This window comes from Canis lupus, chromosome 19 (genome assembly GCF_011100685.1).
Source record: "Canis lupus familiaris isolate Mischka breed German Shepherd chromosome 19, alternate assembly UU_Cfam_GSD_1.0, whole genome shotgun sequence".
NCBI lineage: Eukaryota > Metazoa > Chordata > Mammalia > Carnivora > Canidae > Canis > Canis lupus.
Genome location: NC_049240.1, coordinates 22,033,431 through 22,054,503, shown reverse-complemented (window position 1 = coordinate 22,054,503; position 21,073 = coordinate 22,033,431). Strand labels below are relative to the sequence as shown.

Genomic DNA, 21,073 nt, shown 5'->3' with positions numbered 1-21,073 from the left:
TTACATTTTTTTTGTTATAGACCTTACTCATGTAAAAATTAAAATGGAAAGAGATGGGCATTGAATTGGCAGAGTGTTTATATTCTAGTGGACGTTTTAGAGAATGACATTTTATCTAAAACTGTTAACATTGAGCACCCTCACTGGCTCAGTTACTGGAGCCTGTGGCTCTTGATCTCGGGGTTGTAATTTCAGCCCCACTTTGGGTGTAGAGATTACTAAAAAATCCTCAGAGGCACCTGGGTGGCCCCATCTTTAGGCAGCCAACTCTTGATTTCAGCTCAGGTCATGATCTGGGGGTTCTGGACCCGGCCCACCTCAGCAGAGAGCGTGCTTGAGGCTCTCTCTTCCTCTCCTGCTCGGGCCCACCCCAAACAAATCTAAAAAAAAACTGTTGACATTTACAGACTGCCAGAAATCATGTCGTTTGCAACTATTTTAACCCACACTGAATTCTTACAGATGTACCAGGTAAAGAGTCTTGAGGAATTCTGTATACTCAGTCTCCCTCCATATCAGGTGGTCCTCTGCATCGCCGCCCCGGTAACCCCCCGTACTCTTTCCGCCGAGCACACGCCCACAGGCTTGCGCTGCCTTCCGCGGCCCTGCCAGAGGGCCCAGCCCAGCCCGCAGCCTGGGACTCCGGCCCGTGTCTTCAAGGCAGGCTCCCGGACTCCTAGCTCGGGCAGAGGACTGATCGCACCAGCAGCCAGAACTGTTCTGGGGAAACCAGCCTGCGGAGCTCCCCCTTTAGAGCACACAGTCTGGGAGCCAGATGTCGGGGTTGGAATCCTGGGGCCTCCTAGTAACGTTTCCTTGAAAGCTCGTCGGCGTCTTTGTGTCTTAGTTCCCTCCTGCGCAGGAGGACGGCCCGACGGATGCGCAACGCGGCGACGGGCGGGGCGAGCTCAGAGTCGGTGCCGCTCGCCGCGCGGCTCCGCGGTGTCGCTCGCGCTGGTGTCGTCGGGGGTGGCGGGGGGTGGCGGGCGCGGCGCTGCGGCCCCGGGGCTCCGCGCCGGCCCGGTCCTGGAGGCGCCGTCGTCGCCCCGGGTGTCTCCAGGGGGCCTCACGGCCTGGGCCGGGTCACACAGCACCACGAGCTTCTGCGCTGCGGCGGCCGTTTTGAAAACACGAAGTCGAAGACCAGTACGGCCCTACAGTCCCCGTGTTCTTCTCGCGTTGCCGTAGGCGGGCGGACGCGGCGTGCGGACACGCAGGCCACACGGTCCTCCTCCGGCGGGTCGGCTCCAGCCTCCGCGAGGCCGCCGCTCGCGCTGGGTCCACCGGGCCCCAAGCCCCCGGCACGCGGAGCCCCAGGCCCCGCCGCCCCCGCCGCCCCTCCATCCGGGGCCTTCCCCGCGCCGGCGGGAGCGCGCACGCCGCCCCCCCGCACCGCGCCGTCCGGTCACGTGCCCTGCGCGCCCTCGCCGCGGCGCGCGCCGGGCGGAAGTGAGGTCGGCGGCTCGGTGGCTGCGCAGCGTCGGCGGCAGCGCGGGCTGCGGAGAGGCGGGCCGGGCGGAGCGGAGCCGAGCGGCGGGGAGCGCGGGCCGGGGGGCGGCGGCGGGGGACAGCGCGCCTCCGCCCTTCCCTCGCAGCAGGCGTCCGCGGCGCTCGCCCGTGGCTGAGCCCACCGCCGAGCCCTCCCCGGGCCGGCGTGCGCTGGTCGCCGAGGTCCAGGCCGCCGCCCCCGCCGCGGCGCGGTGAGTGCGGACGGGCGCCCCGGCGGGGGCGGGCCGGGCCGGGCGGGCCGGGGGGACGCGGCGCCCTCTGTGCCCCGGGGCGGGCTGGCGGGCGGGCGCGGGCCGCGGCGGGGCCCGGCCGGAAGTGCGGCGCTTTGTGCGGCCGGGCTGGGGCGGCGCCAAGGTCGGGCCCGCGGCTCGGGGTCGCTGGTCGCCCGGGCGGGCACCGCCTGCTGGCGGCCACGGACCACCCGGGCTGCGCTTTGCCCTGAGGGGCGGGCGGGGCGGCGGGGGCCGGAGAGAGGTGGGGCCGAGGCGGGCAGGTGCCGTGTGGGCGGCGGCGGGGGGCGGCGGCGGCGGGGGCTGCAGCCGGGGGCCCGGGGGGGGGGCGCAGTCAGCGCTCGGGGACGGTCCCCGGGCCTTACTGAGGACCCGCCTGGAAGAAGACCGGCCAGGGCAGGCTGCTGTTTCTGTAACTTAGATCGAGAATTCTTGTGCTTGTGATCGCTTCCAGTGTGACTGCCCATAAAGTGGGAATTATTCTCTTTGCCTGGCAGAAGCCACGGTGCTCACTCACACTCCAGCTTGAAAGGCTTTGAATGATTTCTTAAGAAAAGACGTTTCGTGGCCCAATGCGAGTTAACTTTGAAAAAGAGGTGTGCCTTTGCAGCCTGTCAACAAGCAGGGTATTTTTCTTTTATAGTACATGTAAGTTTGCGTCTACTGGATTGTGGGAGTCCATGTTTCATTAAAGTCCTGCGTAAAGGTGTTTTGGAATGTTTATAGCGACAGGAAAAAATTTTAAGTGGGAAGATTTATCTTGTTGCCACAGCTTAAACTCTCAAGTCATCCTTGTGCAGTTTAAGATTTTCTGAAATATTACATGGAGAAGTTTAAGAGTTTTTGCTGTGGACAATCCTAGGGACGCATTTTGCAACTTTGGTAAGTAAAGAAGCAGTGGGCAATTTTTGCTTTGACGGCCAATTTGACAACTTAAGGCTTTTTTCCCCTACTGTCGAAGCTAGTGTGTCCACATTGTGAAGCTTTTTTTGGTTCCCTTCAGTTTTATGAAGCTGGCTGGCTTTGGTGGGAGTGCATGCCTGTTATTTATGTTTAGTTGTGTTTGTGACTAAATGGAAGCTGAGGCTTGATAGAGGCTTCCACAGGCCTTCTAAGTTGGAGACAGCTGGTGCCTGTGCGTTCTGCTGGGTGTTCTTGTGCAGCAGTCGCTAGAAATGCTGAGCAGGTAGCATCCCCTCTTCCTGGCTCCTGCCCCTGGAAATAGTGGGAAGATTGAGTTGTGTGTGTGAGGAAAGTGGTTGCAACTCTGGAGGAATCACCGTATACTGCTGTTGCCCCTGCCCATTTATCGGGTCCTCATATATATTAGGATATTGAGTTGTTATTTTGTTCTACATCTGCTTTTCAGCTTTTTTCCGTGTTATGGTTAGAATTGTCATGCCAAAATTATTTGAATTTTCGAACATCAGGACTGTGTTATAATGCCACAGAGGTAGAGGATTAGAATTGAAAAAAAAAAAAAAAAGAAACGTTAACTTCACAGAAACATATTTTAACTTTTTTAGGTTCTGTAGTTTAAAACAAATTTTAAGTAGGCTCATACTGAGCTGAAGCTCCGGCATGGGGCTTGAACCCATGACCCTGAAATCAAGCTCCAGAGGCTTAACCGACTGAGCCATCAAGGCACCCTACAGGTTCTGAAGTTTAAAGGGAAATTTTTGTCTATCAAACTTGACTCACTTAAACAATTTCTTTTCCTGGATCAATTAAAACACTTTTTTTTTTTTTTTCTCTCTGAAGATTTTATTTATTTGAGAGAGAGCATGACAAAGGGGTGGTATAGAGGGAAAAGGAGAAGCTGACTCCTGGACTCCGGACTCCTGGCTGAGCAGGGGCTCATGACCTGAACCTATTGAGCCACCCAGGCACCCGGTTGAAACACTTTTAAAATAGTTGTACACCAGTGTAATAGAGTCATAGTTACTTTTCTCATGTCTGTTCCATTTCTACATCTATGTCTGAGATCTGTCCTGTCCTGTGAGAAGTACATGAATTTCTTCCAATAGATTGCAAACCTAAGTAGTGAAGGTCGAGTTTGAGGGAGTTGAGAACTTTCTCCCTTATTTGGTCTTCTTGATAATATCAGACATTGCCGAGAATTTCCAGTGTTTGTGCTAAGGGGTATTTTATCTTGGATAGTGAGGTCTCTGAGAGAAATAAAATTTGAGCTTCTTGAAATTAGTTTTGTTGATATGAAACACTAATATAAAACGCTTTTAGAGTTTTATAATTATTGTGTATAGGAACTTTGTTTAGATCATGGTCTTTTTTGAAACTAGAGAAAGTAGTACAGTGATGGGTGTTAATATGTTTCTAATTATTACCGGATTTTCAAATTTAGAAACTTTTGCTATCATCTTTTTTAAAGGGAAATCTGAGAGTTGTTTATTCTGCTGCAGGTGTCAAACCACTTGTAGGTATTCTGGCAGTTGAATGATTCTAAATAGGAAACTTAAAAAAAAAAAAAAAAAGTGGTACTCTCTGGACCCAGTGTTGGAATCCGAGTCCTTGGTCTGTCTACACTAAATCAGATTTGGGAAATTGGTGGTTTCTGGGTAGCCAGTGGCACTAAGATCCCAGGTAGAATGGTGGTGATGGGTTTTTCCTTGGGTTTTTTGTTGTTGTTGTTGTTATGCTAACTTAAAAGGTGTAACAATACAATATACATCCCAACATTTCAGTGTAACAATTATTAGCATTTTACTGTAATTTCCCTTTTTTGTAAAAATACTTTGTTAAAGACATGTCATTTTTTAAAATCTTAATCTTCCATGCCTTAGCATGTACCTCTGAAAAATGGTGTCTTTACACAACCAAAATGTTATCACCACACTTAAAAAAATTAACAGTTGATGCCTTTTAATACTTAGCCCCATAATCAGTTGCGTCCCCAAATCATTAAGATCTTTTTAGTTTTTCAATCTAAAAATCCAAACAAAATCTACCTGGTGGTTTTTACATCTAAATCTATTTTAATCTAGAACTGTTCTCCAGCCTCCCCATCCTCACCATTTTTCAGACCATTGACTTACTGAAGAAACTGGGGTTATTTGTTCTCCAAGATGCCCTACCTTTTGGATTTGTTGGGTTGCTTCATTGTGTTCATCTTATTCCTTCAATTTCTTTTTCTGTAAACTAGAAGTTGGGTGTAAAAGATCCATTAGATTCAGACTGTAATGTTCTTGTAGCAGTACACCTTAGGTGATGCAGAGTAATTCTATCATATAAGGATGTACATAATGATAAAGAGTTTGTCTTCTGGTGATGTTAAAACTGGCCAACTGGTTCAGGTTTTATAGCCACTAATCAAGAAACAGATGTATTTCAACTGTTCTGAGTTATATTTTAAATACTTTCTTTTTTATTCATTTGTGAGAGAGAGAGACAGCACAAGCGAGAGAGAGGCAGAGGGAGAGTAAAAAGCAGATTTTCCACTGAGCTGGGAGCACAATGTGTAGGGCTTGATCTCAGGACCTGGAGATCTTGACCTGAGCTGAAGGTAGATGCTTAACCATCTGAGATGCCACCCAGGCACCGCCCTGAGTTATATTTTAAATAAATGTCTCAACTTTTTTTTAAGTGAACTGTACACCCAATATGGGGCTTGAACTCAATTACCCTGAGATCAGGAGTCAGGCACCCCTGAACTTCATATTTATTCCTGTGAAAAATTATATATCCTTTTAGTTTTTCTATTCAAAAACATTCAGAAGATATACATAAGCTACTTATATGCCAAGCACTGGTGAGATACATGAAGAAGAGCTGAACAAAGTATTTTCCCTGTCCTTGAGGCTCAGAGTCTTGGGAGAATCTCATTATTTGAACAAGTGACCTAAGAAGGGTTTTGTTTTTTTTTGTTTGTTTGTTTGTTTTACACATTAGTTCACATAGTTTGTCTTTATATTAAGCCCTTTTATTGAATAGGAAGGGGAACTGACCGCAACATTTTCTTTTATCAATCTTATTATAGTTTCTTGCGTATAATTTTTAATTAAGATTTTTCAATCTCTTTAGGAAACATTCACCTTTGCTTTTAGGAAATATAACTTCTGGGTAGTTTGTAACTTATGGTATTGAGAATTCAGATACAGCTCTATATACTTTTTAGTGGCAAGCTTATAGTAAATTGTATTATTGGTTTGCACTGTGAGATCTTTATGGCAGGAGAACCTTGTGTTCAGTGCTTCATTTGAATTGTTTACAATATTTGGCTATTATGAATAATAAACATTTGTGTACAGATTTTTGTGTGGATGTATGTTTTCACTTCTCTTGGGTATTTACCAGTGAGTAGAATTACCAGATCCTCTGGTAACTCTTGTGTTAAACTGCTGTGCTCTTTATGAGTTAGATGACATTTGCTCAGCCGACCACATTTAAGGGTCTCTACATGATGGTTTTAAGAATCTAATTTGTGTTTCCATAGTCATCTTTGCTGATTCCCTACAAGCCCAATTGCCCAATACTCCTATGTATGCATCTTCCATTTTTTTTTTTTTTTTTTTTTTTACTTCTGTGGGCTTTTTGGGATACTTGTTCAGAGCTTATTGGAAATACCACCTCTGTAATCAAGTTCCTGGCCATTCTTCCCCTCGCCTGTTGAATTTTGCTCTCTTCACTCAACCTTCAGAGCACTTCATTCTTTTATGGTACTTAATGTGACTGTTAATATTAATACTCTTTGCCCTGTATCACCATTATTCATGTCTTTTATCTTATAGACCTGAGTTCTCTTAATACAATAGCCATTACTTGCATGTGACTGTGATAAGTTAAGCTAAAATGCAGTTCCTTAGTTGTGCTAGCTAGCCACACTGCAGGTGTTCAGTAGCCAACCATTAGTGGCTGCTTTACATGGAAAGTAGCCATACATTCTCAGTTTTGCAGAAGGTTTTATTGGATAGCAAGCACTTTCCTAGATTCCTGCTCAGAAGCAGGATTGTGACTTGCTTTTTTTGTTTTCTCTGTGGACTCTGCATAGTGCTTTGCTTATCTTGAATTCAACTGAGAATAAGATTCTTGCACAGCATAGAGAAACAATTTTAGGAAGTATGTACTTTCTCAACAGATCATAGTTGAAGCAGGGAGATAGATGGAATTCACAAGGCCTTCCACAATTCTTCTGTGGATGATCCACCAAGAATGGGTTAAAAATGCAGGATAATAGGGCTTGGTTGCCAATTTGTTTATTTTTTTATTTTATTTTATTTTATTATTTTATTTTATTTTTATTTTTATTTTTATTTATTTATTTATTTTTAAGTAGGCTCCACGCTGGGCGTGGAACCCAAGGCAGGGCTTGAACTCAAGACCCTGAGATCAAGACCTGAGCTGAAATCAAAAGTCAGACACTTAACCAACTGAACCACTCATGTGCCCCCAGTTTGTTTATTCTTAAATTGTGTGGTAAGATACGTAATCGATTCTCCTGCTTTCTTTATATTCTTCCTATTCTTCTTTTCTCTCATCTGTGTTGTAAACACATGCTGTCCACTGTAGCCCCTAGACATCAATGACTATTTAAATTTAAGTTGAGGCTCAGTTGGAGGAGCCTGCAACTCTTGATTTCAGGGTCTTGAGTTCAAGCCCCACAATGAGTGTAGAGATCAGTTGAATAAATACATAAATTAAGAAAATGAATATAAGTTGCAGTCCCATAAAATTGAAAAATCATATCCTGCACTAGCCACATATTTGGGTGTTACTTTCAGCTAATGGCTGCCATATTAGAAGGCACAGGGCATCTTCATTGCTGCAGAGTACTGTTGGCCAGCATTGATCTAGACTTATGTTTTAGCCGTAATTGTGGATGTCACAGTAAGTTTGACTTAGAAGTTAAAAAAAAAAAAAATTAGGCAGTTATTTAGCAAGAACATTCCAATCACTGATGTTCTCGATTTTTTCCTAGTTTATTTTTTAAATTTTTTTAAATTTTATTTATTTATTTATTTATGATAGTCACAGAGAGAGAGAGAGAGAGAGAGAGAGAGAGAGAGAGAGAGGCAGAGACACAGGCAGGGGGGAAGCAGGCTCCATGCACCGGGAGCCCGACATGGGATTCGATCCCGGGTCTCCAGGATCGCGCCCTGGGCCAAAGGCAGGTGCTAAACCGCTGCGCCACCCAGGGATCCCCGATTTTTTTCCTAGTTTAGACTAGACCTTGTTACAAAGATGAAGGATGTGACTGGGTATATTTTTTATTGTGAATTTCATTTATTTATTTATTTATTTATTTATTTATTTATTTATTTATTTATTTATTTATTTATTTATGGTGGGCAGCAATGCAAGGTTTATTGAGTGATAGTAAAGTGATAGAATAAAGTTCCTGGGGAGGGAGGGGACCTGAGAGGGTTGCTGTTGATTGTGAATATTTTAAATGAGTCAGGTAAGCTAAGAAGTGGTAAGTTTTTACAATATATCTTTGTATTGGAATTTAATACCTATATCATGTTCGAAGGTGCATATGTTTTTAGAAAGTCAGCAGGTACTTGCACCTGTATTGTTTCAGATACTGGTGCTAGAGGTAACTGCAGTAAATAGGACCAAGTCTCTGTTCCTTGTCTGCATGGGGCTACTTTCTGATTGGGGATGTGGTAGGGGCAGACACTATTTAGTATATATGTGTATTTTTTATTTATTTTTTATTATTTTTAATTAATTATTTTAAAGTAGATTTTATGCTGTGTGTGGAGCCCAGTGTGGAGCTCAAACTGATGATTGTGAAATCAAGGCCTGAGCCACCCAGGTGCCCCTATATATTTTTAACTAGATTTTCTTTTTTTAAGATTTTATTTATTTATTCATGAGAGACAGAGGCAGAGACACAGGCAGAGGGAGAAGCAGGCCCCATGCAGGTAGCCTGATGTAGGACTCGATCCCGGGACTCCAGGATCACACCCTAGGCCGAAGGCAGGTGCCAAACTGCTGAGCCACCCAGGGATTTCTTAACTAGACTTTTTTTTTTTTTTTTTTAATTTTTATTTATTTATGATAGTCACACAGAGAGAGAGAGAGAGGCAGAGACACAGGCAGAGGGAGAAGCAGGCTCCATGCACCGGGAGCCCGATGTGGGACTCGATCCCGGGTCTCCAGGATCGCGCCCTGGGCCAAAGGCAGGCGCCAAACCGCTGCACCACCCAGGGATCCCTTAACTAGACTTTTTAAAGGAGTTTTAGGTTCATAGCAAATTTGAGCAGAAAGTACAGAGTTCTCATAATACTTGTTGCCTGTTAGCTAGCTCCCTTTCCTGTGCTGTTTTGTTTTGTTTTTTTTTTAAGATTTTATTTATTTATTTATTTGAAAGAGAGTGAGAGAGCATGAGTGAGTGGAGAGGCAGATGGAGAGGGAGAGAGGCAGACTTTCCCACTGAGCAGGGAGCCCAGCCTCGGGCTTGATCCCAGCACCCTGGGATCATGACCTGAGTCAACCAACTGAGCCACCCAGGCACCCTGCTGTTTTTATTTTAAACTTAAGATCCCCTTAATCCTTACTACCACATAAGTCAGTGAGTGACTTACTAGGTGAGGAATACAGAACAATCTTTAAACTCACGCTTTCAGAATATACTGGGTGAAAGAATTCAGAGGAGCTTGCTGGCGATACTGATGAAAATCATTTCTGTTGGGTAAGGAGTAAAATCATGGTTATGGCTATGCAAGTTCTTGAACTTTTCAGGAAAAAAGATTATGAAAAAAGCATTGAATGGGTTAATAGAGTTGCTAGGCTATAGCTGACTTGTATTTTTAAGAAAATATATGCATATTTAACAAAAGTTATTTAAGAAATAAAGTATAAAGGGCAGCCCAGGTGGTTCAGTGGTTTAGCGCCGCCTTTAGCCCAGGGCATGATCTTGGAAACCCGGGATTGAGTCCCACATCAGGCTACCTGCATGGAGCCTGCTTCTCCCTCTGCCTGTGTCTCTGCCTCTCCCTCTCTCTCTCTCTCTCTCTGTCTCTGTCTCTCATTAATGAAGAAATAAAATCTTAAAAAAATAAAGAAAAGAAATAAAGTATAAAAAGAACACTAAACCCACCCCATCTAGAGACTGTCTCTGTTCACATTTTTATATTCTCCCAACCTTTTCTGTTTGTGCTGGAAGTGCACATGCCTGTACTATTTGTAGTTATTGCATGTAGGTGCAGGTTTTTTTATTATAACTGCATCTGCAGCATTGTTATCTTTTTCCTCACTTAACATAGTATCAGTCATGTTTTTAAACACTTTAACAAGTATCTGTATAATATTTCATACACCGGATAGATCTGGTTTCCTTAACTATTTGTTAAAAGGACATTTAGAGGGGATCCCTGGGTGCCTCAGTGATTTGGCGCCTGCCTTTGGCCCAGGGCGTGATCCTGGGGTGCCGCAATCGAGTCCCATGTCGGGCTCCTGGCATGGAGGCTGTGTCTCTGCCTCTCTCTCTCTCTCTCTCTCTATCATGAATAAATGAGTAAAAATCTTTATAAAAAATAAAAGGACATTTAGATTATAAGAACGTATTTTCACTGTTTTAAGCAGGGACGTAGAAAACAGTTTTTTCTTAGCTTTTGATGGACTGAAGAATTTGTAAAGGAAAGTTTACAATGTTTGGGTGGGCCTTCATCAGGACTTCTGTGTTGGTTGGCAGCAGCATGAAATGCCTTGTTTTTAGTAAACTAGAGAAGGGACTTCTTTTTTGACTGATACTGGAGAGAACTGGAGAATAAAAGTGCTTGGCTAAATCACTTTTCTTTCCTTTTTTAGTTCTGAAATCATGAATCCTGTTTATAGCCCTGGTTCTTCTGGGGTTCCCTATGCAAATGCCAAAGGAATTGGTTATCCAGGTAAGCAAAAGTAAAACTTTGTTTCATTATTGAACTTTGAACACTTGGGAAATTTCCATGTTGGTAAGAATGCTTTCAGTTGACAAATTTAGCTCAAAGTAATTTATACAAGGAGAAAATGTTTCAGCTCATGGAACAAAAAAAATCAAGAGCTAGGACTGGCTTTGGTCAGAGCTTGATCTGGTTGCTCCAGGAGTAAGTACCAGGATCTAGTTCCTACCTTCGAACTCAGCTCACTTCCTCATGATTGGCTCAGTGTTGGTCCCAGGTTACACTTCTCTTTGTGGTCTCTGTGGTGTTCAGCAGTACCCTATGAGCCTCTTTATCTCTGTTCTATAGGAAACCCCAATGGGGCTTCTTTTTTTCTAATCAGACCAGTCCTGGGTGTGTTCTGATTGCACTCAGCTTCCGTCTCTGAGCCAGGGAGGGGATTCTACTGATTCATGAGAGACACAGAGAGGCAGAGATCTAGGCACGGGGAGAAGCAGGCTCCATGCAGGGAGCCTGATTGGGACTCAATCCTAGGACCCTGGGATCACACCATAACCTGAAGGCAGAAGCTCAACCACTGAGCCACCCAGGCGTCCCACATTCCCCACTTATGGGAGTCAGCGAGTTGAACATGGGCTATGAGGGAAGTGGTAAAACAAAATTTGAGGGAATAGGAACTGGTTGTTTGAAAATAGCAAATGGTCATCCTAATTGGTGATATCCACGAGTGATTTTTTGTAATGGTACAATTTTATTACGCGTTTTGATAGTATGATGGAACAGATCATCTTCAAATCCTATTGCTAAAAAAGTCTGTAGAAAATTGGACATTTAAAAAATGTATAACTGATCTTGTAGGGTAGTAAACAAAATATCTGTGCTGAATATGAAAGTGACATAAAAACCAGTGCATTTGGCCATTGAGCTAATAATGATGTTCCTGTGCTGGGAACATTTGCTTTTTGTGGGTTTTGACAACCTACATGGGGACAGAAAGTGAGGCCTTTTGAGTTTGGGGTTTGGGGCTTGGAGAGTGATACTCCCAGGGAAGAGGTAGACTTAAAAAAAAAAAAGAAAAATTCCATTTACTGATTCCACAAGGGAATTTAGTGTCTGCTTGGGCTCTAGGAAGGGGAAATCTTTCTTAAGACTTTGTAACCAGTCAAGGATGTTGGAGTCTCTATTTTGTTATTACTTGTAAATACTGTGTGTGTGTGTGCGTGCCTGCCGTGCCGGCAGGCGCTCATAAATGAGAAACTAACATGAAACATAGTCTGCAGCTTGCATTATCCCCAGCACCTGACAGCAGCAAAAGCAAAGCTCCTGTAGAGGCATATGTTTGTTATGTATTCCAGGTAGTGTGGGTTTCCCACAAAATTCTGCCTGTTAACAATGCAGAGTTATTATAAAACATGTGACTTCATCAAGAAAGAGTTACTAGTTATGATAGACTGCAGGAATAGAACCTCAAATAGATAACACATCGGGCAAGTTGAGAATAATTGAAGATCAAGAAAGAATCAGAATGTAAGAGGGGAATAACACATGGGAGGGACCAAAAGAACCAACTTGAACTTAAAGAAATGGCATTTGAGCAAAATTCAGGTTACATTGCAAGCATGACACTGCTAAATGGGAGACCCAGGATGCAAAATAAGGAAAGGGGTAGCTTTAGAAGACTAGTTAAGAAATCGAGATGTCTCAATGAGAAGATTTGGGATGAATTAAGAGCTCCAGAAGGGGTGAATAGAGAAGAAAAGTGACAGAATTTTCCAGAATTGGTAAAAGGTAATTTTAAATTATCAAGATAATTTAAATAATTCTGTTTAAACAGAATGCCAAATAGCTTCCTGAAATCCTGAGTGGATATAGATCAAGGGAAATAATAGGTAAAACCTGACGGCTTTAGCATTACCTGATAGTCTTTTTAATAAACCATTGATTGCCTGTCATGCTTCATAGGTATGTGTCTGGATGTTGTTTCTATTCTTTGGTTGGTCAAAAGCAGAGTTTGACAGACTTTATGTATGTTTCAGGCTTTATGAGGGATAGCCTCTCTGTTGTAACTCCTCAGCTCTGCCTTTCCAGAGTGTGTGTATTTCAGTAACACTGAAAACCGCCTCAGTAGGTTGATTTTTTTTTTTTTTTCCAGGAATAGCAGTGAGTCTTCAAGTCTTTTTTTTCTGCTCTCCCTCTTCTCTTGGGATTCCATTTATAAGTATATTAGACCATTTCACTCTTTCTCACGTTTCTTGCATCCTTTTTGTATTTTGTTATTTTCTGTGAGTCTTAATGTGGATGTTTTATACTGATCTGCTTCCATTTTTCACTAGCCTGCAAATTCTTCTCTAATTTGCTATAGAACCTATTTATTGAGTTTAATTTTTTCATGTACTCCATTTTCTTTTTTCTCTAACATACTACTTACAGTTATATATTTTTTTATTGGAGTTCAGTTTGCTAACATATAGCATATCACTCAGTACTCATCCCGTCAAGTGCCCCCCTTAGTGCCTGTCACCCAGTCACCCCATCACCCCGCCCACCTGCCTTTCCACTACCCCTTGTTAGTTTCCCAGAGTTAGGAGTCTCTGATGTTCTGTCATCCTGACGGATATTTTCACTCATTTCCCTTTCATTCCTTTTCACTATTTTTTATGTTCCCCAGATAAATGAGACCATATAATGTTTGTCCTTCTCTGATTGACTTATTTCACTCAGCATGATACCTCCAGTTCCATCCACGTCGAAGCAAATGGTGGGTATTTGTCATTTCTAATGGATGAGTAATATTCCATTGTATATATATACCACGTCTTCTTTATCCATTCATCTTTTAATGGACACAAAGGCTCCTTCCACAGTTTGGCTATTGTGGACATTGCTGCTATAAACATTGGGGTGCAGTTGTCCCGGCGTTTCACTGCATCTGTATCTTTGGGTTAAATCCCCAGCAGTGCAATTGCTGGGTTGTAGGGCAGTTCTACTTTTAACTCTTTGAGGAACCACCACACAGTTTTCAAGAGTGGCTGTACCAGTTCACATTCCCACCAACAGTGCAAAGAAGGTTTCCCTTTCACCACATCCTTTCCAACATTTGTTGTGTCCTATCTTGTTAATTTTCCCCATTCTTACTGGTGTGAGGTGGTATCTCATTGTGGTTTTGATTTGTATTTTCCTGATGGCAAGTGATGCAGAGCATTTTCTCATGTGCTTATTGGCCATGTGTATGTCTTCTTTGGTGAAATTTCCTTTCATGCCTTTGCCCATTTCATGATTGGATTGTTTTTTTGCTGTTGAGTTTATTTTTTTATTTTTATTTTTTAAAGATTTTATTCATTTATTCATGAGAGACACACATGGAGAGAGGCAGAGACACAGGCAGAGGGAGAAGCAGGCTTCATTCAGGGAGCCCAATGTGGGACTTCATCCCAGGTCTCCAGGATCACACCCTGGGCTGAAGGAGGCACTAAACCACTAAGCCACCCGGGCTGCCCTGCTGTTGAGTTTATTTATTTATTTATTTTTTTAAAAATTTTTATTTATTTATGATAGTCACACAGAGAGAGAGAGAGAGAGGCAGAGACACAGGCAGAGGGAGAAGCAGGCTCCATGCCGGGAGCCCGACGTGGGATTCGATCCCGGGTCTCCAGGATCACGCCCTGGGCCAAAGGCAGGCGCCAAACCGCTGCGCCACCCAGGGATCCCCTGCTGTTGAGTTTAATAAGTTGTTTATAGATCTTGAATACAGGCCTTTTGTCTGACACGTTTTTTGCAAATATCTCCTCCCATTCTGTAGGTTGTCTTTTAGTTTGGATGACTGTTTCTTTTGCTGGGCAGAAGCTTTTTATCTCGATGAAGTCCCAATAATTCATTTTTGCTTTTGTTTCTTTTGTCTTTGTGGATGTATCTTGCAAGAAGTTACTGTGGCCAAGTTCAAAAAGGGTGTTGCCTGTGTTCTTCTCTAGGATTTTGATGGAATCTTGTCTCACATTTAGATCTTTCATCCATTTTGAGTTTATCCTTGTGTATGGTGTAAGACAGTGGTCAAGTTTAATTCTCCTGCATGTGGATGTCCAATTTTCCCAGCACCATTTATGAAGAGACTGTCTTTCTTCCAGTGGATAGTCTTTCCTGCTTTGTGGAATATTAGTTGAACATAAAGGTGTGGGTCCACTTCTGGGTTCTCTATTCTGTTCCATTGATCTATGTGTCTGTTTTTGTGTCAGTACCACACTGTCTTGATGACCACAGCTTTGTAGTACAACCTGAAATCTGGCATTGTGATGTCCCCAGTTATGCTTTTCTTTTGTAAAATTCCCCTGGCTATTTGGGGTCTTTTCTGATTCCACACAAATCTTAAAATAATTTGTTCTAACTCTCTGAGGAAGGCCCATGGTATTTTGATAGGGATTGCATTAAACGTGTAAATTGCCCTGGGTAACATTGACATTTTCACAATATTAATTCTGCCAATCCATGAGCATGGAATATTTTTCCATCTCTTTGAGTCTTCCTCAATTTCTTTCAGAAGTGTTGTAGATCTAGCCTAGAGGAGGGGCAAGATGGCGGAAGAGTAGGGTCCCAAAATCACCTGTCCCCACCAAATGACCTAGATAACCTTCAAATCATCCTGAAAATCTACGAATTCGGCCTGATATTTAAAAAGAGAACAGCTGAAACACTACAGTGAGAAGAGTTCGTGCTTCTATCAAGGTAGGAAAACGGGGGAAAAAGAAATAAAGAAACAAAAGGCCTCCGAGGGGGAGGGGCCCCGCGAGGAGCCAGGCTGAGGCTGGGGCGAATGTCCCCAGGACAGGAGATACCCGTCCCGGAGAAGCAGGAGCTGCACCAACCTTCCTGGGCGGAAAGGCCTCGCAGGGAGTCAGAGCAGGACCCCAAGAGGCCGAGGATGCCCTCAAGCTCCCTGGGACACTAATAGACACCTGCGCCCCAGGGGAGTGCGCCGAACTCCCTAAGGGCTGCAGCGCGCACGGCGGGACCCGGAGCAGCTCGGAGGGGCTCCGGCAGCAGCTCCGTGGAGGGGGCTGCGGGTCGGAGCGCAAATCCAACAGCGCAGGCCCCGGGAGCACAGGGTGCCGGGACACAGCCCACGATCCAGCCTCTCCCCAGGACAGGCAGAGCCGGGAGGGCTCAGGAAAGCCAGGACGCTCCTGCCCCAAGCTGAGCACATCAGCGGCCCCGCCCCGGAGCCTCCAGGCCCTGCAGACAGAGTAGTTCGGGCAGGAGCTGAATCCAGGTTTCCAGAGCTGCAGCAGCCACGGGTTGTTCCTCCTTCGGCCTCACGGGGTAACAACCCCCCACTGAGCCCTGTACCAGGTAGGGGGCAGAGCAGATCCCCCAACTGCTAACACCTGAAAATCAGCACAACAGGCCCCTCCCCCAGAAGACCAGCTAGATGGACAAGTTCCAAGGGAGGTCAAGGGACTTAAAGGATACAGAATCAGAAGATACTCCCCGTGTTTTTTATTTGGTTTTGATTTCTGATTGCTTCCCCCACCCTATTTTTTTCCCCTTTCTTTCTTTTTCTTTCTCTTTTTCTTCTTTTTCCATTTTTTCTTCCTTTTTTCTTTTTCTCTTTTCTTTCCTTCTCTCTCTTTTTCTCCTTTTCCCAATACAACTTGTTTTTGGCCACTCTGCACTGAGCAAAATGAATAGAAGGAAAACCTCACCTCAAATGAAAGAATCAGAAACAGTCCTCTCTCCCACAGAGTTACAAAATCTGGATTACAATTCAATGTCAGAAAGCCAATTCAGAAGCACTATTATACAGCTACTGGTGGCTCTAGAAAAAAGCATAAAGGACTCAAGAGACTTCATGACTGCAGAATTTAGATCCAATCAGGCAGAAATTAAAAATCAATGGAATGAGATGCAATCCAAAGTAGAAGTCCTAACGAGGTGGAAGAACGAGTGAGTGACATAGAAGACAAGTTGATGTCAAGGAGGGAAACTGAGGAAAAAAGAGACAGACAATTAAAAGACCATGAAGACAGATTAAGGGAAATAAACGTCGGCCTGAGAAAGAAAAACCTACGTTTAATTGGGGTTCCCGAGGGCACCGAAAGGGCCAGAGGGCCAGAATATATATTTGAACAAATCCTAGCTGAAAACTTTCCTAATCCGGGAAGGGAAACAGGCATTCAGATCCAGGAAAGAGAGAGATCCTACCCTTAAATCAATAAAAACCGTTCAACACCTCGACATTTAATAGTGAAGCTTGCAAATTCCAAAGATAAAGAGAAGATCCTTAAAACAGCAAGAGACAAGAAATCCCTGACTTTTTTGGGGAGGAATATTAGGGTAACAGCAGACCTCTCCACAGAGACCTGGCAGGCCAGAAAGGGCTGGCAGGATATATTCAGGGTCCTAAATGAGAAGAACATGCAACCAAGAATACTTTATCCAGCAAGGCTCTCATTCAAAATCGAAGGAGAGATAAAGAGCTTCCAAACAGGCAGGAACTGAAATAATATGTGTCCTCCAAACCAGCTCTGCAAGGAATTTTAAGGGGGACTCTTAAAATTCCCCTTTAAGAAGAAGTTCAGTGGAACAATCCCCAAAAACAAGGACTGAATAGATATCATGATGACACTAAACTCATATCTGTCAATAGTAACTCTGAATGTGAATGGGCTTAATGACCTCATCAAAAGGCGCAGGGTGTCAGACTGGATAAAAAAGCAGGACCCATCTATTTGCTGTCTACAAGAGACTCATTTTAGACAGAAGAACACCTACAGCCTGAAAATAAAAGGTTGGAAAACATTTACCATCCAAATGGTCCTCAGGAGAAACTAGGGGTAGCCATCCTTGTATCAGATAAACTAAAATTTACCCTGAAGACTGTAGTGAGGGATGAAGAGGGACACTATCTCATACTTAAAGGATCTATCCAACAAGAGGACTTAACAGTCCTCAATATATATGCCCCGAATGTGGGAGCTGCCAAATATTTAAATCAATTAATAACCAAAGTGAAGAAATACTTAGATAATAATACACTTATACTTGGTGACTTCAATCTAGCGCTTTCTACCCTCGATAGGTCTTCTAAACACAACATCTCCAGAGAAACGAGAGCTTAAATGATACACTGGACCAGATGGATTTCACAGATATCTACAGAATTTTACATCCAAACTCAACTGAATACACATTCTTCTCAAGTGCACATGGAACTTTCTCCAGAATAGACCATATACTGGGTCACAAATTGGGTCTGAACCGATACCAAATGATTGGGATTGTCCCCTGCATATTCTCAGACCAGAATGCCTTGAAATTACAACTAAATCACCAGAGGAATTTTGGAAGGACCTCAAACACGTGGAGGTTAAGGACCATCCTGCTAAAAGATGAAAGGGTCAACCAGGAAATTAAGGAAGAATTAAAAAGATTCATGGAAACTAATGAGAATGAAGATACAACCGTTCAAAATCTTTGGGATGCAGCAAAAGCAGTGTTGAGGGGGAAATACATCGCAATACAAGCATCCATTCAAAAACTGGAAAGAACTCAAATACAAAAGCTAACCTTACACATAAAGGAGCCTGAGAAAAAACAGCAAATAGATCTTACACCCAGCAGAAGAAGAGAGTTAATAAAGATTCGAGCAGAACTGAATGAAATTGAGACCAGAAGAACTGTGGAACAGATCATCAGAACCAGGAGTTGGTTCTTTGAAAGAATTATTAAGATAGATAAACCATTAGCCAACCTTATTAAAAAGAAGAGAGAGAAGACTCAATAAAATCATGAATGAGAAAGGAGAGATCACTACCAACACCAAGGAAATACAAACGATATTAAAAACATGTTATGAACAGGTATACGCCAATAAATTAGGCAATCTAGAAGAAATGGACGCATTCCTGGAAAGCCACTTACTACCGAAACTGGAACAGGAAGAAATAGAAAACCTGAACAGGCCAATAACCAGGGAGGAAATTGAAGCAGTCATCCAAAACCTCCCAAGACACAAGAGCCCAGGGCCAGATGGCTTCCCAGGGGAATTCTATCAAACGTTTAAAGAAGAAACCATACCTATCCTACTAAAGCTGTTTGGAAAGATAGAAAAAGATGGAGTACTTCCAAATTCGTTCTATGAGGCCAGCATCACCTTAATTCCAAAACCAGACAAAGACCCCACCAAAAAGGAGAATTACAGACCAATATCCCTGATGAACATGGATGCAAAAATTCTCAACAAGATACTAGCCAATAGGATCCAACAGCACATTAAGAAAACTATTCACCATGACCAAGTAGAATTTATTCCCGGGACACAAGGCTTGTTCAACACTCATAAAACAATAAATGTGATTCATCATATCAGCAAGAGAAAAACCAAGAACCATATGATCCTCTCATTAGATGCAGAGAAACCATTTGACTAAATACAGCATCCATTCCTGATCAAAACTCCTCTGAGTGTAGGGATAGAGGGAACTTTCTTCAACATCTTAAAAGCCATCTACGAAATGCCCACAGCAAATATCATTCTCAATGGGGAAGCACTGGGAGCCTTTCCCCTAAGATCAGGAACAAAACAGGGATGTCAGTCTCACCACTGCTATTCAACATAGTACTGGAAGTCCTAGCCTCAGCAATCAGGCAACAAAAAGACATTAAAGGCATTCAAATTGGCAAAGAAGAAGTCAAACTCTCCCTCTTTGCCGATGACATGATACTTTACCTAGAAAACCCAAAAGCCTCCACCCCAAGATTGCTAGAACTCATAAAGCAATTTGGTAGCGTGGCAGGATACAAAATCAATGCCCAGAAATCAATGGCATTTCTATACACTAACAATGAGACTGAAGAAAGAGAAACTAAGGAGTCAATCCCATTTACAATTGCACCCAAAAGCATAAGATACCTAGGAATAAACCTAACTAAAGAGATAAAGGATCTATACCCTAAAAGCTATAGAACAGTTCTGAAAGAAATTGAGGAAGACGCAAAGAGATGTTAAAATATTCCATGCTCATGGATTGGCAAAAAATCCTAGAGGAGAACACAGGCAACACCCTTTTTGAACTTGGCCACAGTAACTTCTTGCAAGATACGTCCACGAAAGCAAAAGATACAAAAGCAAAAATGAATTATTGGGACATCATCAAGATAAGAAGCTTTTGCAGAGCAAAGGATACACTCAACAGAACTAAAAGACAACCTACAGAATGGGAGAAGATATTTGCAAATGACGTATCAGATAAAGGGCTAGTTTCCAAGATCTATAAAGAACTTCTTAAACTCAACACCAAAGAAACAAACAATCCAATCATGAAATGGGCAAAAGACATGAAGAGAAATCTCACAGAGGAAGACATAGACATGGCCAACAAGCCCATGAGAAAATGCTCTGCATCACTTGCCATCAGGGAAATACAAATCAAAACCACAATGAGATCCCACCTCACACCAGTGAGAATGGGGAAAATTAACAAGGCAGGAAACCACAAATGTTGGAGAGGATGCAGAGAAAAGGGAATCCTCTTACACTGTTGGTGGGAATGTGAACTGGTGCAGCCACTCTGGAAAACTGTGTGGAGGTTCCTCAAAAAGTTAAAATTAGACCTGCCCTACGACCCAGCCATTGCACTGCTGGGGATTTACCCCGAAGATTCAGATGCCATGATACGCCGGGACACCTGCACCCCGATGTTTCTAGCAGCAATGTCCACAATAGCCAAACTGTGGAAGGCGTCTTGGTGTCCCTTGAAAGATGAATGGATAAAGAAGATGTGGTTTATGTATACAATGGAATATTATTCAGCCATTAGAAACGACAAATACCCACCATTTGCTTCAACGTGGATGGAACTGGAGGGTATTATGCTGAGTGAAGTAAGTCAATCGGAGAAGGACAAACATTGTATGTTTTCATTCATTTGGGAAATATAAATAATAGTGAAAGGGAATATAAGGGAAGGGAGAAGAATTGTGTGGGAAATATCAGAAAGGGAGACAGAATATAACACTCCTAACTCTGGGAAACGAATTAGGGATGGTGGAAGGGGAGGAGGGCGGAGGTGGGGGTGAGTGGGTGATGGGCACTGAGAGGGACACTTGACGGGATGAGCACTGGGTGTAATTCTGTATGTTGGTAAATTGAACACCAATAAAGAATTATTTTATTAAAAAAGTGTTCTATAGTTTTTAGGGTATAGATGCTTTACCTTTGGTTAGGTTTATTCCTAGGTGTCTTATGCTTTTGGGTGCAATTGTAAATGGGATTAACTCCTTAATTTCTCTTTGTTCAGTCTCATTGTTAGTGTATAGAAATGCCACTGACTTCTGGGCATTGATTTTCTATCCTGCCACACTGCCAAATTGCTGTATGAGTTCTTGCAATCTTGGGGTGGAGTCTTTTGGGTTTCCTATGTAGAGTATCATGTCATTGGCGAAGAGGGAGAGTTTGACTTGATTCTTTGCAAATTTGATTGCCTTTAATGTCTTTTGGTTGTC

The 21,073-nt window shown here is 43.3% G+C and overlaps 1 protein-coding gene across 2 annotated transcripts in view; it reads left to right on the top strand.

Annotated features, from left to right (window-relative positions):
* Nucleotides 1–1,594: 1,594 nt before the first annotated feature.
* The window catches only part of FAM168B (family with sequence similarity 168 member B), a 50,761-nt gene continuing 31,282 nt past the window's right edge, over nucleotides 1,595–21,073 (top strand). For both annotated transcript variants that reach the window (XR_005374003.1, XM_038564802.1), the window contains exons 1-2: nucleotides 1,595–1,700; nucleotides 10,509–10,588. Coding sequence is in view for 1 of the 2 variants with exons in the window: in XM_038564802.1 (XP_038420730.1) it covers nucleotides 10,519–10,588 (70 nt within the window). In the remaining variant the exon portion in view is untranslated. The remainder of the gene's footprint in view (nucleotides 1,701–10,508; nucleotides 10,589–21,073) is intronic.